Source organism: Hibiscus syriacus, unplaced genomic scaffold (assembly GCF_006381635.1).
Source record: "Hibiscus syriacus cultivar Baekdansim isolate YM2019G1 unplaced genomic scaffold, ASM638163v2 tig00008146_pilon, whole genome shotgun sequence".
Classification (NCBI taxonomy): domain Eukaryota; kingdom Viridiplantae; phylum Streptophyta; class Magnoliopsida; order Malvales; family Malvaceae; genus Hibiscus; species Hibiscus syriacus.
Window position 1 is genome coordinate 881,188 of NW_024062154.1, and position 18,847 is coordinate 900,034.

The 18,847-nt window shown below is 35.3% G+C and overlaps 1 protein-coding gene across 2 annotated transcripts; it reads left to right on the forward strand.

The window, feature by feature from the left end:
* The first annotated feature begins 15,916 nt into the window (after positions 1-15,916).
* On the forward strand, positions 15,917-17,736 carry LOC120202097 (protein TRIGALACTOSYLDIACYLGLYCEROL 5, chloroplastic-like). Of its 2 annotated transcripts, XM_039202577.1 has the most exons (5): positions 15,917-16,005; positions 16,121-16,170; positions 16,262-16,306; positions 17,418-17,450; positions 17,531-17,736. In XM_039202577.1, the coding sequence occupies exons 2-5, from the start codon at positions 16,134-16,136 to the stop codon at positions 17,707-17,709; spliced, it is 294 nt and encodes a 97-aa protein (XP_039058508.1). In that variant the 5' UTR covers positions 15,917-16,005; positions 16,121-16,133; the 3' UTR covers positions 17,710-17,736. The 2 variants fall into 2 exon arrangements, with proteins under 2 accessions (XP_039058508.1, XP_039058507.1); XM_039202576.1 differs by lacking the exon at positions 15,917-16,005 and having other exon boundaries at positions 16,041-16,170.
* The last annotated feature ends 1,111 nt before the right edge of the window (positions 17,737-18,847 follow it).

Sequence of the window (18,847 nt, forward strand, 5' to 3'; positions counted from 1 at the left end):
CTGACTGGAAATAAACTCCAATGGAAGCCTATGACATTCCCGCCTCTTTACAAAACATTCAAGTCAAGTGGTTATGTGCTTGAAACCACCATATCCGAGTTAGAATCGGCTCTGGAAGATCTGAGCATCAATGTCGTGAGCACAAAAAATATTGACAATTCAGATAGATCCAGAATTTACCTTCTACCACCTGGGTTTGTGGCTAGCAATTGGTCGGTGAAAGAACTACATGTGGTTTACAAGAGTCTTCCAGAGTAATATTCGAACTATCCCTATTTTCCTATACCCAGGGCAATAGGTGATCTTTTGTAAGGGTGAATAAACGTTATTGTTTAATTTCAATAGAATATGCATTTTCCCTTTCCATGGAAAACAAGTTTTCTTTATTCTTATTTCGTTTCTTTTGTATTCATTTTTCACCTTCTTCATTTCAGTAATCCATTTCCATTTTCTTTCGAATTTAATTTTTGACTATTCTGTGTGGGATGTTTTCCTCTCACGTATACACATTCTTTGTTTCCTTCAGGTCCCCAGATAACGATAATGTAAGCACTGATGATTCTGACTCATAAGTGGATTTTGAATCAGCCAATTGTCTCGGGGAATTTGATGAATGCGACAATGAAGAGGAGTGCAACCTTCCTGTCGAATTGTTGAGAATAGTAAAAAGAGAAGATAAACAAATACTGCCACACGAGGATATAATTGAAATTCTGAATCTGGGTACTGAAGAAGATCGAAATGAGGTTAAAATTGGCACAACTCTTTCGACTGATGCAAGACAAAACCTGATAGTCTTACTGCATGAGTAAAAAGATGTGTTCACTTGGTCATATCAAGACATTCTGGGATTAGACACAGATATGATAGTTCACAAACTGCCTATCAAGCCAGAATGCAAACCGTACAGCAAAAACTGAGGAGAATGCGACCAGAAATGCTTCTTAAGATCAAGGAAGAGGTCAAGAAGCAATTTGATGCCGGTTTTCTTCAAGTGGCCAAATATCCGGAGTGGGTGGCTAACATAGTACTTCTGGTGAAGAACGATGGGAAAGTATGCATGTGTGTCGATTACCGGGACCTTAACAAGGCAAGTCCCAAAGATAACTTTCCTCTGCCATACATAGACACTCTGGTGGATAATACAAACGAGAACACCTTCTTCTCATTCATGGGCGGGTTTTCAGGGTATAATCAGATCAAAATGCCTCCTGAGGACACGGAGAAGACCACATTTGTTAGAATATGTGGAACTTTTTGCTATAAAGTGATGCCCTTCGGATTGAAAAACACTGGGGCAACTTATCAGAGAGCTATGGTGACCCTGTTCCATGATATGATGAACAAAAGATCGAGGTTTATATCGACGACATGATTATAAAGGCACAAACTGAGAATGAACATGTCGAGAATCTGAGAAAGATCTTCTAGAGATTGAGAAAGTTCCAGTTAAAACTTAACCCTAGCAAATGCACATTTGGGGTAATATCCGGGTAATTATTAGGCTTCGTGGTAAGCAGAAAAGGTATCGAGGTTGATCCTGATAAAGTCAAGGCTATCCAGAACCTGCCTCCTCCACGAACACAAAAAGAGGTCTGAGGTTTTCTAGGCAGATTGAACTACATAGCACGGTTTATATCCCAGTTAACCGACAAATGTGACCCAATCTTTCGACTTCTCTGAAAGAATAACCCCGAAGCATGGGATGAAAACTATCAAATTGCATTCAAAAAAGTAAATGAGTATTTGTCTTGCACTCCTATCTTGATATCCCCATCCCAGGCAAACCTCTATTCTTGTATCTATCTATATTCGAGAATTCGATGGGTTGTGTCCTAGGTCAATATGACGAGTCTGGAATGAAGGAAAGAGCCATATACTACTTGAACAAGAAGTTCACCGATTGCGAGGCCAGATATCCTCCCATTGAGAAAGTTTGTTGTGCTCTAGTCTGGGCTACAAAAAGACTCAGACAATACATGTTGTATCACACCACTTGGCTGATTTCCAAGCTAGATCCTTTAAAGTACATGATGGATGTGCCTGCTCTATCTGAAAGGTTAGCCCGATGGCAGATGCTACTATCTGAATTTGACATCGAGTATGTGAGCCAAAAAGAAATAAAAGGAAGTGCCATATCGGATTTTCTGGCAAGCCAAACGGATGAGAACTATGAGCCGCTGAGTTTTGACTTCCTAGACGAAGACTTGATGGCTATCACCTTAGAAGAGGCAAGTAATTCCACGGACGATTCCTGGAGAATGCATTTCAATGGTACATCAAATGCATTAGGACATGGCATCGGATTTATATTGATCTCCCCAGAAGGGAATCATTACCCATTCACTAGCAGACTGAACTTCAATTGAACCAACAATATGGAAGAATATGAGGCTTGTGTTTTGGGAATTCAAGCTGCAATGGGGCAAGATATAAAGACCTTGCGGGTATATGGAGATTCAGCCTTAGTAATCTATCAGCTTCGTGGAGAGTGGGAAACCAAGGATGTAAAATTGCTAGAGTACCGGAAACTAATACTGGATCTGCTCGAAGAATTCGATAAAGTCACATTCCACTATGTACTAAGAGAAGAAAATCAAATGGCTCATGCTTTAGCTACCTTGGCAGCCGCGTTCAAGGCTGGCGGGGAGTCTGAAATGACGCCAATTGACATGCAGTCCTACGGGTACCCGGCTCATTGTTACCAAATCGAAGAGTGAAAGACACTAAGCCTTGGTACTATGACATTCTACAATACATCAAGCATCGAAATTATCCAGAAGAAGACACCGAAACTGATAAAAGAACCATTAGAAGGATGACAACTGGATATGTCTTTGACGGGGAAGTCTTATACAAGAAAAGCCATGATCAAGTCCTGTTAAGGTGTGTCGATGCAGAAGAGGCAAAAATGATAGTGGAAGAAGTACATGACGGAGTTTGTGGAACGCATGCAAATGGATACATGATGTCAAGACAAATAATGAGATGTGGGTATTTTTGGTCCACACTAGAAAGTGACTACATCAACTACGCTAGAAGATGTCATAAGTGTCAGATTTATGGGAATAAAATCAATGTTCTGCCTCATCCACTTCATGCGATGACATCGACATGGCCTTTCTCTTTGTGGGGCATGGATGTTATCGGGCAAATCCATCTGAAGGCTTCAAAGGGTCACCATTTCATCCTTGTAGCAATCAATTATTTCACAAAATGGGTGGAGGCTGCGTCATATGTCAGTTTCACTCAGTCCACTATTTGCAAGTTTTTGAAGAAATAGATCATATGTCGGTATGGTTTACCTGAAAGGATCATTACCGACAATGCTACAAACCTGAATAACAAAATGATGAATGTTGCTTGTGAGCAATTCAACATAAAGCATCATAATTCTACTGTTTACAGACCCAAGATGAACGAAACAGTAGAAGCATAAACAAAAGCATCAAAAAGATAGTGGAGAAAACAACTGAAACTTACAAGGATTGGCATGAGAAATTGCCATTTTATTTGTTCGCTTATCGAACCTCGGTACGAACCTCGATAGGGGCAACTCCATTCTCACTAGCTTATGGAATTGAAGCAGTACTGCCCATTGAAGTAGAGATTTCTTCACTACGGATCTTGACAGAAGTCAAACAGGATGATGCAGAATTGGTGCAATCCAGATACAATCAGCTTAATCTAATAGATGAAAAGAGACTGAAAGCCATTCATCATGGTCAAATTTATCAGAAACGAATGATCCGAGTACATGACAAAAAGGTGCGCCCGAGAAAATTTCGCGAAGGAGATCTGGTGCTAAAGAAAATTTGGCCAGTTCAGAAAGACTTCCGAGGAAAATGGACGCCAAATTGGAAAGGACCTTACGTCATGAAAAAGGTCTTTTCTGGAGGAGCCCTTGTCCTGACCGAAATGGACGGACCTGAACTGCCACATCCTATCAATTCAGATGCAGTCAAGAAATACTTCGCTTAGGATGAAAACCCGAGAGGGCGTCCAAAGAAAAAAAAATATATAAAACGTTTAGGGTGAAAACCCGAAAGGGTGCCCTAAATAAAAGAGAAAAAAGAACAAAAGAAAAAAAATAATAAGGTGGGTTCAAGATGAAAACCCGCAAAGGGCGTCTTGCTATCAAGGATGAGTCCAAGTTGAAAACCCGAGAGGGCGATTTGGACATCGATTAAGAAAATCCAGACGGTGGAAACATCCAAGCATTTGAATCTTCTACACACTCTACGAGTCGGAGAAAGGTTGCACTCTTCAGAACGTTGTTGCATTTTCGAAGATTCATTGACAAAGGTTGTGTTCAAGATCACCTAACGGCTTCTCAGTTCAGAAGTGCCTACATTATCAAAATCTAAGACATTCGTTCATACTTGTCTGGCATTATTTGTTCTTTTCCCTATAAATGAGGACAATCTTTTCTCTAAATCAATTCCTTTTGAGCATCTTGGGTTGAATTTAAACCTAATGATTTATTTACTTTTGCAAAAGATAGTCGCATATTATTGTACAAAGATTCGTTGCAAAGTACAAGTACTCAGAAGCCGATCAAGACTCATGTACATACTTGAGATGGTCAAGAAGCCTTTCCCAAATCAAGAAAAAATAGAACGTGCACATCAGATTTGAACGTTGAAGAATTCAAGATCGGGAATCAGAACTCCAAGATTCCAGAGTCAAGATTCCAGACAGGCAATTGAAGATCGATATTTCTTTCCAGAGCCCAAAATAACATATGTTGCATATGCATTTTAGGCATACCTAAGAGCATTACATCCATAACATCACATATATGCATAACTTTGCAGGTTTTAGCTAGAGCCAATTTCAACTTCACAACGAAGGATATTGAACTCGAAATGACACCATTTGTTTGAAATTGGATTTCAACTCCTCGATGGAGGATATCCAACTCAAAACCAACTCTACATTGGATTTCAACTTCACGACGAAGGATATCCAATTTCAAGGCTCAACTTCACAACGAATGGGTCATCCACGGTTTCAACTTCACGACGAAGGGAATCGTATAAACAAGCAGCATTCATCTCTAGATTGGATTTCAACTTCACGACGAAGGATATTCAACTTAAAGAAGGAGTGGTTGTCAATAAACTTTCCAGTTTCAGAGTCAATTTTAACTTTACAGTGAAGGATATTGGACTCAAAACAGCGCAAGCTTGGATTTCAACTTCACGATGAAGGATATTCAAGTCAAGGCTCAAATTCATGATGAAGGGGCCATTCATGATTTCAAATCCACGACGGAGGATATCATATCCACGGATCCACGATTTCAACTCCACGATGGAGGATATCGTGCCCACACATCCATGGTTTCAACTTCACGACGAAGGGAATCGTACACACAAGCAGCATCCATTTCTAGATTGGATTTCAACTTCACTACAAAGGATATTCAACTCAAAGAAGGAGTGGATGTCAATAAATTTTCTAGTTTCAGAGTCAATTTCAACTTCACAGTGAAGGATATTGGACTCAAAACAACACAAGCTTGGATTTTAACTTCACGACGAAGGATATTCAAGTCAAGGCTCAACTTCACGACGAAGGGGCCATCCATGATTTCAACTCCACGATGGAGGATATCGTGCCCACACAACCACAGTTTCAACTTCACGACGAAAGGAATCGTGTTCAAACTTCACTACGAAGGGTATCCAACCCAAAGCTCAACTTTAGGACGAATGAGCCACCCAGGATTTCAAGAAGAATATCGTGCCCAATGGATTGACTCTGTGTCACAACAATTTGTCATCCTCGACCATATCTACTCATCATGTAGGAGCCGTGTCAACTTTAGATAACCAGTCGTCATCATCACGTAGGAAATGTGTTATCGTCCTTGGACGATCCGAACTCTTCATGACCAGTATAGTCCTCCAAAAATCAAATCTCAAAACAAAAAGGACCGGATAAAAACTGGTTGTCTTTTTCGTCTTTGCCCTATCCTTGTTAACACAAGAATGCGCAAAAAGGGGCAGCTGTAGACACCCGTTGTTAACCAAGTTCTAAAAAAATATTATTACTATTATTATAATTATTAACATATGTACAATGTTTTGCAGGCCTAATTCTAGTTACTTTTACAAACCAACAGCCCAATACTCAGTGGAATCCAAACAACTTGAAGTGCTCTGCCGCCCGACCACTAATCCATGTTTCAAGCCGACCACTAATCCCTGTTCCAAGCCACTCAAGCAATAAATCAAGAGATATTATATTTAAACATGATGACAGCAAATGTGTAATAATTTTTTATTATGTTTGATATGTAAAATGGCTATAAAAGCCAGCTGAAAATGTAACCCAAAGGAGAGAATTTTGGGATCGATTTGTTCAAGGAAATACAAAGCAAGTCTTAAGGTATTTTTGTGTATTTTTTTTCTTTTCGAAATACCAGTAATATACATATGCATAATAACCATATTTTTATAGCATGTAGTAAAAAATAGAGATAGATTAAAGAGGATAGAATAGAATCCTAAGTTACTTCATTAATCCTAGTTTTAAATTTGTTTGCTTAATTCTCAGATTACAACTAAAAAAACAGTTAGTATAATTTTTATTTATGGTTTATTTTTTCCCCTAAAAATATATATGAGTTAGGATTTTAAAATTACCTAGATGCTGTGGTGTTCGTCGGGTTAGTGTTGACATCGTCGGATTTGGTGTATCGTTATCGTCAGATTTAGAGTGTCTGCCGTGGGAAGGTTGAGTGATTAGAATGAAAGAAAAGGAATAAAAGTTAGGGGTCTATAGCAAACTGAGAATGAAAATGGGGAAAGGGTTTTTTTGCCTTAATTCACGTGTTCTGGAAGTGAACAAGGAAGGAGGAGTGTTTTAATTTAGATTGTGGGTTAACCTCACTTAGGGTCCCCATATTGTTTGTCATCTTTTACTTTGGTAGTTTAAAATGTTAGACTATTCACTTTCAAGTCCCCTCAATTTCTGTTGTGTTTTGCATAAGGAACCCCAAATATATGCATACAAATTGCATATAACCCCCTTAAATATTGTTGTGTTTACACATTCCGATCCCTAAAACTCTATATTTTATTTGTTTCATTTCTGGCACTTTAATTTCATTATTTTTAATTTAATCACTAACATGTTGTATTTCCTGTTTTGTTTGTTTCTAATTTGGGTACTTTATTTTCTGTTTATTTTATTTTAGTAATTATTTACTCTTAATTTGGTACTTTTTTTTATTTCTTTTATTTACTGTTTATTATTATCATTTTTCAATTTTAATACTAACTCTTTGTTTTTGTTTGTTTTATTTTGATTTTTTTAACTTCATTTATGATCTTTTTTTAGGATAATTTTAATCAATCAAAGGTAAGTTATTTGAATTGAATCTCTAAAATTTAATTTTAATTTCAATTTTCGTAAATAAGACAACCGACAAATTAAATGGTACTGAAAGGGCAATTTAAGGGTGCTAATCTTTCCTTGATTGTAATCGACTCTTGAATCCGACATATTTATGGAAAAACGCAGATCAGGTAAGATGGTATCCGATCAACCAAATATTTATCTGAAAAATAAATGATCGGTGGTGACTCCAATATTTTATTCCAAGTCGAAGCTGAATTTCGGGCCCACCCGAGAGGCGGTTGCAACAACCAGTCGACTCAATTTTGATTGCACAAACAATATGGATGAGTATGAGGCATGTGTTCTGGGTCTTAGAGCTGCTATTGACCGTAAGGTAAAAATGCTCAATGTATATGGGGATTCAGCTCTAGTAATTTACCAAATTAGATGGGAATGGGAGACAAAAGATTCCAAGCTTATAGAATACCATAAATTGGTATTGGAACTCATCAAAGAATTTGAATAAGAAACTTTCAATTACCTCCCCAGAGAAGAAAACCAAATGGCAGATGCCTTGGCTACTTTATCAGCAACATTTAAGGTAGATGAGCATTCGAGTATGATGCCTATTGAAATATAGGCTTATGAGTACCCAGCTCATTGTTTTAACATTGAAGAAAAAGAATAAATGAACCCTTGGTACTATGATATCTTGCAATACATCAGATATCAGAGTTATCCTGAACAAGCAACCAAGAATGATAAAAGAACTATCAGAAAAATGACATCAGGATATGTACTCGATGGTGAAATCCTGTAAAAAAGAGCTTGGATCAGATCTTATCGAGATGCATAGACACCAAAGAGGACAAAACAATTCTTGAACAAGTGCATGAAGGAAGACATATTATGAGATTTAGATACTATTGGTCAACTATGGAAACTGATTGTATCAATTATGCCTGAAAATGTCATAAGTGTCAAATTTATGGAGACAAGATGCATACTTCTCCTCATCCATTGTATGTGATGACAGCTCCTTGGCCATTCTCTATGTGGGGCATAGATGTTATTGGACAAATGTTTCCCAAAGCTTCAAATGGTCATCGCTTCATTTTGGTAGCAATAGACTATTTTACCAAATGGGTAGAAGCAACTTCTTATGTGAACATCACTCAGTCCACAATCTGTAAATTCTTGAAAAAGAAAATCATTTGTCGATATGGTCTACCAGAAAGGATTATTACCGACAATGCTTTGAATTTAAACAACAAGATGATGAAATCAGTCTGTAAGCAGTTCCAGATAAAACATCATAATTCCACCACTTATCGCCCAAAGATGAATGAAGCAGTTGAGGCAGTTAATAAGAATATCAAGAGGCTTATAGAGAAAATGACTGAAACTTATAATGATTGGAATGAGAAGCTACCATTTGCTCTGTTGGCTTATTGAACTTCAGTACAAACGTCGATGGGGGCAACTCCATTTTCGTTAGCCTATGGGATAGAAACAGTCCTACCTATTGAGGTAGAAATTCCTTAACTACGAGTTGTGTCAGAGGTAAACTAAGATGAGGCAGATTGAGTACAAGCCAGATATGACCAGTTGAATTTGATTGTAGAAAAGAGACTGAAAGCTATTTGTCATGGTCAGATGTACCAAAAGCGGATGATACGAGCACATGATAAGAATGTTCGTCTCCGAGAATTTTACGAAGGAGATCTCGTACTTAGAAGGATTTTACCCATTCACAAGGACTTTCGAAGAAAATGGATGCCAAATTGGGAATGACCATATGTTATAAAGAAAGCTTTTTCTGGAGGAGCTCTATAACACCCATATTCTATATACGATTACGTATACAAATATGAATGTCCCATTACTGAAAATACGGTATACTTTTTGTGAAAATCCTTCAAAATTTTGTTAAAAACTTAATTTCACATAATTACATCATAAATACATATTCGTCAAAACATAATACAAAATATTTTGTTATATTTGATTACATGCCAAACAAGTTCCAAAATGGTTATTAAAGTCCTAATGTTACTGGGGTGTCAACCCTTAGTAGATGATGTTTGTTGCTACAACTTCACTCCTTACTTGATGATTATATGATGTTACCTACACGTGGAAATACACATGATAAGTATATCTTAGTGAGTCATAATACAATAAATAACCATTGGTGTTCAAATATATTTTATTTCTCATTTATCAGAACCATTTACCATGATTCTTTCTTTTCGTTTGTAACCTCCATTTATGTTTATAATACATCATTATGCATTTTAAACATAACATCTTTTCTGTTGATAATGCACCCATATGCATTTCAACCATAGTATACTTTTATGTTAAAATGTACCCATATACATCTCAACCATAGTATACTTTTCTGTTGATAATGTAATCATATACATTTCTACTCTATCATACTTTTCTGTTGATAATGCACTCATAAGCATTTCAACTCTAGTATACTTTTCTATTGATAATGCACCCCTATGCATTTCAACTCTGGCATTAGTTCATGCCAATAATGCACCCATATGCATTATTCTTTTATGCTGACAGTGTACTCATATGCATTTCAGCTATGGCATCCTTTCATGCCAATAATGCACCCATGTGCATTATTCTTTTACAATCGTTTTAGAGCAATTCATACTCTAAAACCTCATTCACAATATCAATTTCATATATTCCATAACACATAATAATTTCAGTAAAATATACATTAACATATAAATATTACTTTCTAAATAATTTCTAATCATATTCATCTAAATTACATACAATAAATGTACTCACCTGGCTTTTCTTGCTCAACGTTCAAAAGTAAAGATGATTACTGTAGAACTTAGCCCCTGCCTTTCGTCTTACTCGACTAAGGAGCTTGATTTCGATCTATCCCACATTCATTAAATACATGAGTAATATCGATTGTTAGTGTATTTCCTAATAATTTATAGCTTAAACATTAATCAAAACACTGATTATTAAATTTTCTACAACCATATCAACACAAAATACAATTTCTGGCCCTTCAGAATTGATACCCCTACTATGGTATCGATACTACCCTACTATGGTATCGATACCCCTTACCAGTATTAATACCAAAATTAGATTTGATGTGGCCCAGTATCGATACCCATATCACAGGTATTGATACCACTATACTATGGTATCGATACTCCTATAGGGTATCGATACCAAAATTAGGTTCGATGTTTACCCGATACCCTCACCATGGTATCGATTTAGTATTAATACTTCTAAGATAATTTACCCTAATTTTTGCTTATGGTATCGATACCACTTTATTAGGTACCGATACCCCTACCCAGATTTTCCAGTTTTCAACCCGAAATTTACCCAACTTTGGCCAATTTTCCACTCATTTTATTTTAACAATACTATATAACACTTGTTTACTTAACCCTACTTCCTTTCCTTCATTTAGACACTTAAAAAAATCCAATATTCCTCAAGAGCATTTGATTCTAAGAATCACCCCACAATTTCTAACTTGTTATTTCACTCAACCAATGCTTATAATCTTTCATTTACCTTAATGACAAGTCAATTTTACCAACAAACATTAATAAACCTTCATATATTAACATATCATTATCAAACACATTTTCTTTAATCTCTAATATTTCATTTATAACTTAGTTTTAATCTCTTCTAAAACTTTATTAAGTTTCTATCATATGCAAGGATTTGATAACTAACAAAAATTGAAGGAATAATTCATAAATTTGGAAACTTACCTTTAGCTAGGGTAAAAGGCTTTTCACGTAAAAGAGGAAGAAGAAGAGAGTGTTTGACTTTCTTTTTCATCCTCTCTTTATTTCTACTATAATAAATGAATTTTAAATTCATTTATATCAAAAAACCCATAAGTGCCCTTTGTAATCTTTCCTCACTACAATTTAGTCTAGACTACTATTCCCACTCATTCTCATCTTTATCAATTAATCAATTTAGTCCTCCATATTTTAATTCCTTTCAATTTAATCTTTATCCTATTATTTTGGGTATTACAAGCTCTAGTTCTTACTGAGATGGATGGACTAGAATTACCCTACCCAATAAATTTCGATGCGGTTAAAAGGTATTTTGTCTGAATGAAAAAAGTAGGGTCCAAGGATAAAAATCCAAAAAGGATATCTTGGAACCAAAGGAGGTCTCAAGTTGAAAAACCATAAAGGCATGTTTGAAAAAGATCCTGGATTCATTGTATAGATTGAGAGATTCATGTATGGGGTAACAACATCAAGTGTTGTTCAGTATTATGATTGAAGATTAGTTTCAGTACTGGAGATTTGGCAGTGAAAGAAGGAATTTTACACCTTTATTACAATCTCGAGATCCTTTTGACAGAAGCTACACTTGAGCCACTTTGCGACGTGCCAGTTCAAAAGCATTTGTGCTTTTGATGTTTGAATATGCCTACTTCTTTTTCTTTTACATTTTTTTTCAGTAAAAGTTTGCAATGTAGTTATTTTAAAACTCTTTATATGAATAAAAGAGACATTTTCTTGTTAACTCTCCTTTTTGCAAGCATCTTGCTTTGGAAATTTAAAACATGTTTAACTTGAAGTACCTGAAATCATGGTGTATTAGTGTACAAAAAAGTTTTTGAAAAATGCAAGTATTTTGAGGATGACAATGATTTTAGCATGTGATGACATGATACATAGAAAATAAAACATTGAAGTGTATAAAAAATTTTAGATATTTAAAGATGATCTGAAATATTTGTCACTAATTGAGTGGTTTGTCATTCGTACTGGTGGAGTTCAAGAAGAAAAAAAACTAAGATCGTGTTCGACCAAAGAATATGGGATCAAGAAGTTCAGCTGGGATAAAACGGTCATGTTTGGTATACCCGAAATGAAACCGAGTCAAAGATGGACAACAAGAGAGGGTCTTCATTTGAAAAATAAAATACCCTAAAATTTCATCATCGCACACATTTTTGGCATAAATAGGACCATGAAATTCGTAAATGCATGATAGCATATATATAATAACCACAGGTTTCTCAAAAGAAATCTGAAAGTTGAAGATACTAAAACTCCAAGATAGGGGTAATCAACTCAAAATCCCTAGAAAGAGGGATATCCAAAGATTTTATGATTCTAATCTCCACGAAAGAGTAGTGGAACATGTTCTTCTCAACATTACAGATTTGGTCTCCACAGAAGAGTAGTGGAAGCAAATCAATCTCAAGTTTGATCTTCATGGAAGAGTAATGGAACAAATTTTTTTCAATGCAAATCCAGCATTTACAGAAAAGTAGTAAAGCAATTCATCATTTACGGTAGAGTAATAAAGCAATTCAGCCTTCACAAAAGAGTAGTGAAGCAATGCAATCCAACCTTTACAGCAAAGTAGTAAAGCAATTTAGCCTTCACAAAAGAGTAGTGAAGCAATGCAATCCAATCTTTATAAAAGAGTAGTGAAGCAATGCAATCCAACCTTCACAAAAGAGTAGTGAAACAACGCAATCCAATCTTCACAAAAGAGTAGTGAAACAATGCAATCCAACCTTCACAAAAGAGTATTGAAGCAATGCAATCCAACCTTTATAGAATAGTAGTAAAGTAATACAACCTTCACAAAAGAGTAGTGAAGCAAAGCAATCAAAGCCTTCACATAAGAGTAGTGAAGCAAATCAATCTCAAGTCTGATCTCCCCTAGAAGAAAAGTGGAGCAGATATCCCATCAAAGTATGAAGTCCACTGGACGAAAACTCCTTGTCCTTTTATTTTTGCTCTATTCTTATTAACACAAAAATAAGTAAATATGGTAGTTGTCGTCAGTCATTTTCGTCTGGACTTATATTATTATATTATTATATTCATTTTTATATTATTATTATTATTATTATTACAAAACTCGAAGGCCTAGTTACAACAAAACCCGAAGGCCCAGTTACAACAAAACTCGAAGGCCCAGTTACAACAAAACTCGGAGCCCATTTTACAAGGTCAACTCTCACCAGGCCCAGAATCGAACCAAGCCTAGAATCGATCCAGGCCCAGACCAATAAGCAGGCCCAAAAGGACAAAATAAAGACAGGGTTTTATACATCTCAGCTCCAGCCACCGCAAGTCACAACTGTTGGATCTGGAGAGATCCAACGACCCAGATGGAGTTTCCAGAAACCCTAGGATTTCATTACAACCCTAGGGCTATTCCGGCTGCCGCCATAGCTTGATGATGAACTCACTGGCACCGCCTTCATGTGCTCCAACCAGCAGCCGCCACTTCACCACTGAATCTAGGAGATCTGGGTGCATTTAATGCACTAAGCCTACTAACCACACACCTCACTACCCCTAGGGTGAGTCACCACCGTAGCTCCGATGACTCATCTAGGTTCCCTCTATTAACCGATCTGAATGATGCATCAAGGGGGCATATAAAAGGTTGTCGAACCTGCAAAGGAAAAAGGATAGGAAGCAAGCTACGAAAACAACAACCAACCCACAAAAAATTGAGAAAAACCGAGAAGAAGAAGAGCCTTACCCTTGAAGCCTTGTCCGTCATCAGAAGCTACAAACGTCACCGGAGAAAAGATTTTTTGAAGGTAAAATTTGTAGATCTACTTTGGTATGATAGTTTTCGGTTGAAAACAAGGTCGGATTTAGGTTCAGGGGAGAGAGGGCTTTGATTCGGGGTATTTTGGTGTTTTCGGCGTACGGTGGCCGATCGGTGGTTGTATTCCCTCCGGTGAAGGATTTTAGAGAGAGACGAAGAGAAATTTTATTTCTCTCTCTTAGAGATAGAGGAATTGAGGAAATGAGAATAAGAAGGCCTTTAGGGTCAGATGTTGGGGATTTATACATCTTCCCAAATGATGCCGTTTTGGGGAGGGGGTTTATGTGTAATTCAAAGATGGGAAAACCCCTTGCGTAGTCCTTCTGATTTTGTAACATTTCAATTTAGTCATTAAAATTGATTTTTGTGCATTCCAATTCGGTTTTCAGATTTTATTTGTTTTTATTTTAGTCGTTAATTTCATGTATATATATTTAGGGTAAAATATTCATTTTAATCCTTTAGATTTTAATAAGTTACATTTTAATATCGATTAGTAATAAAGGTTAAATTTCACTGTTAGTACTTACATTTCATGATATTTCGAATTAGGACTATTAATTTAGATTTTTTATAATTTAATCCCTGTAATTTTAATATTTAATATTATTATAGGATTATTTACACTTATAGTACTTAATATATTAGTATTTGTAATAGTAACCTGGAACTTGCTATTTTCATGTTTTAATCATTAAAATCAAATTTGTAAATTTTACTGCAAAGACAATTAATTAATGAACAACGGTACTAATTTTGGGCATTGTAGGGGTGCTAATCCTTCCACATACGTAACCGACTCCCGAACTCATTTTCTGGTAAGCTTACCCTTTTTGTGTTGTTTTAATAATACTTTTATAATTTTATTAAAATAACATAGCATTTTTGTGACCAATCACACATCGGTAAATGATTGGTGGCGATTCCTCAAATTTGTGTTTTATCTTATACAAGAAAATAAACGCTTACTTTTTTTGAGACGAGATTTAGAAAGCAACGACACTTTTTTTTTACCGGGCGAATACCGTTTCGATAATGAGGATTAGGCACGATGACCACAAGGATAGACTGTGGGTGTTGGGTTGCTATTATACCCCTAGTATTTTGAAATTCTATTCTATTCTAAATTTTTTGTTTGTATTTTTTATTGATTATCTAATTTCATATCTTCTAGAATTTTATAACTTCATACCTCTAAATTTTTAATATAACTTCTTAAGTTCCCCTCACATAAATTTTTGCATCCGTCCTTGATGACCACATGTAGGTGACCTAACCACTTGTTAGGAATTTTAGAGACATGTAAAAAAAGTACTGTAACAAATTTTTAATTATAGAGGAGTAATTCTCAATCGATTTAACGATGTTTTAACAAATATTATGTAAGAATTTAGGTTGTTGAAGACTTGGTGGTAGTGCTTTAATAGAATTTTGACTTACGAAAGAACTCAAGTTGTTGAAGACTTGAAGACCAACACGTGAACAAATTTTTTATGAAAAGGGAAATTATTAGATATTGACTCAAATTCTAATTGATAATTAAGTTAGATTTTATTGTATTCTAGTTGTTAGAGATTACTTGATAATTAAGTTTATTAAATTAGTAAATATTTATTCTAGACAATAAGTTTTATGGAATTGAACATAAATTGGGGAAAGAGCAAAAAATTTCAAAAAAAATAATACAAGGACTGAATTTTACAAAAATAAATTATATGGACTATTTTAAATGTTGAAATAGTGTAGGAACCTTTAACATATTTAAACCTGTGTTTGATAATCTTTACCTGTAACCGGGACTTCCCGGTTTCTTATGCATTTATCCTTGCGATTTGTTTCAACAGTTCATACTCCTATTTTAATTGTTTTAATCTAACGGTTAATATTGCTTTATGCTCATGTGGAGCTCTTTTTAGAGAGCTCTTGTTAGAATATCCCTTTCTTATCCCTTGCAAATAAACAAGGAGTCGCAAACCCGAAGATCAATTACTTCATCGTTGACGACGAGTTCTGTTCCTTACAGTAAAGGTTAGATTTTTGTCATTTTTCCCATTCTACTGCAATAAATTTTACTACCGTTTATTTTTCTTTCTTTTTCTTGCACTCATTTCTCAGTTTGATTAGCATCTGCTTTTATTCACAGATAAGAAGGCAAAATGATTACCAACTTCAACGGTTTTGGCGTAGGCCTTGGTATACCCATGTTTATTTTACAGTTCTTTTTAACATTCTACTAAACTAAATTTCTTGTCTTTGAGCTTTTTTCTGTCAACTTTGTTCTCAGGTTTTGGCGTTGGATGCGGCTTCGGAGTTGGATGGGGTTTTGGGGGTCTGTTTTCTTTAATCGGCTTTCATTTTTTTATGTTTCAGCTTAAATCTTCGTTTTTAATTTCCTAGTGCATAAAAGTTTCTATTCGCTATATGTACCCAACACTGGAATTGGATCATGTGTACCCTCTATTCATGTTATTCGATTCAAGGAAAAGTAGTTATCAATTCTTGTTTTCATCGTTTGCGAGGTTGGACATAGTTTTCCTTTATGTTCTGGTCACTGGAACTAAGAGTCCAACACACTACCAACAGATGACATTGGGGAATTAGGGACTTTTTTTTTGCCTTGATTGTTGATGTCAGTTAAAGATTATAATTTTTCGTGTTGAATATTATAACACTTTAGATTGAATTATTGATGTCTCGTGAGAATTAAGTTCCAGACATGTTCTCTTCATCATCAGTCAGGGTTATTTGTTGTTCATTGCTTCATCTGTTAGTCATATGTTGCTGGAGATACCTTCTGTGATGTTTTAAAATTAGTTCTTTTATTTTGTGTGCCGTTGTTGCTGGTAATTTCATGCTACCAATTGAATCCTGTTAGTTAGACAGTTACAAGGCAAGAATTTGTCAATGCAATGTGACTTTTGTTTCCTGTTTATCATAGATTCTTCTTCTCGTTGCTGGCATGGGTTTATGTCTTATGGTATCTTTTCTTTAATGAGGGGACTGTGACTTCTGGCCTTTTATGTCTGGAATTGGGGTTTTTGACGTATGGTATCTTTAGTGAGAAGATGTGGGATAACTAGTATTTGAACATTTGATGATGAAGGATTATAACTTCGAGTTTCAACAATCTTATGTTAAATAGGATGCTTTTTGGTTGCATTTTCTCTAAACCTTGTAAAATTATCTCTTCTTTTTGTTCCAGATTTTAGATGCATGCTATTCCTTTTAACTTTAGTTTTCTGTAGCTCTACTCATTCCATTGATTCTAAATTATAGATGGCTAAATCATGAACTTTGTAATGTTATAATTAGTGCTATTCATGCTTTATTATATATGTAAATTCTTGCAGCGTATCTTTAAAAATGATCAATACTTTCTCAGTCTATGAATGCGATTGTAATCTTTTTTCTCTTTTTTGTGATTCCATTCTCACCTGCAGGTATGCCTTTAAATATTTTAGGTCTCGGTGCAGGTATTCCTTTAATACTTAACTCTTACAATTCATTCATTAATCCACTCCGCTGATACTAATGAATTACTGTGTATGTGAAGGTGGTGGCTGTGGGGTTGGCTTTGGCCTTGGATGGGGCTTTGGATCTGCCTACGGTAGCCAGTACAGATCATCTAGGGTCACATTCCAAGGCTTAGAATTTGGCAAAGAGGACCCGAGACGGGATGGTGAATTAAAAGAAATACCGAAAAACACCAAGGACAGTCGCTTGTCACAGTAGTTTTATTTTTCCAGTTTGCAGTTGAATTCAGACCTTTAAACCAATTAAATATAAATGTGATATTCTCGTTTATCTTGGTCAAGAATGTTGATAACAATGGAGTTTTGCTGAAACTTAGAACCTAATCTCTTTACTTTATCTCCAAGTTGCTGTTAAATAGTATAACCAAGAGGAGTAATAGAACGTATTTAGTCATTTACATATTCTTACGGTTTTGTTTTGGTGATCAAACTATTTTTTTCTTCAAAATCATAACTAAGTTATATTTTGGTTTCGTTTTGGTTATCTACTATTAAAAAAATTATCGATGTTATCATTGAAAAAAATCAAAAAATGTCATGTCAATAGTTCAATTTATTTTCTAACGACGGATGACTAAAAAGTAACGTTAGATATAATTTTTTAAAAAAATTGAATCACTAAAACGAATAAATATGTGACCAAATACATAATTTACCGTAAAATAAAAAATATCCCAATGAATTGAAAGATGAATACAAAACGGTAATTAGTTCATTTAGTTAGGAATATGTGAAAGGCACAAAACATAGCTTGCAACTTAAGCAACTTGTGGACCTACTTTGCGACATTTACCATCACGGTGTTGGCGCTTAACTATGGTGAATTTCAAGCTAACTACAAGACAGATAAAATGCAGAAAACTCCCACAAGGCTATGCCTCAGCAATTTAAAACGTTAGGGGCACTTTACTACAAGACAGATAAGATCATGTTTTAAATGTTTAACAAACATAAAAACAGATGCAATGCAACTGTCCAATATGTTACGCATTTCTTTACCCTCATGTCATTTCAAGTTCGCAGAATCCCCTAATATAAGTTCTCAAGTCAGACAATAAGAGTTTGATAGTTCGGAAACAAAAGGGTCTAAGTTCGAAATGTATACCAACTAAAAAAATGAGGCAACAGCATTAAACCAGGACAGCTTAAGATAAATTCACACACAACATTTGAATTTATTACAAACATGGGTGCTTCCTTTTTATTTACATGCATAATATACGACAACAATCAAAGGTTATGATTTTAACCACACGATATCGTTTACGAGCAGAATATAGATAAACGACATGATAGATTATTCAATCTAGGTGGATATTTATAATTTGCAAGTGAAA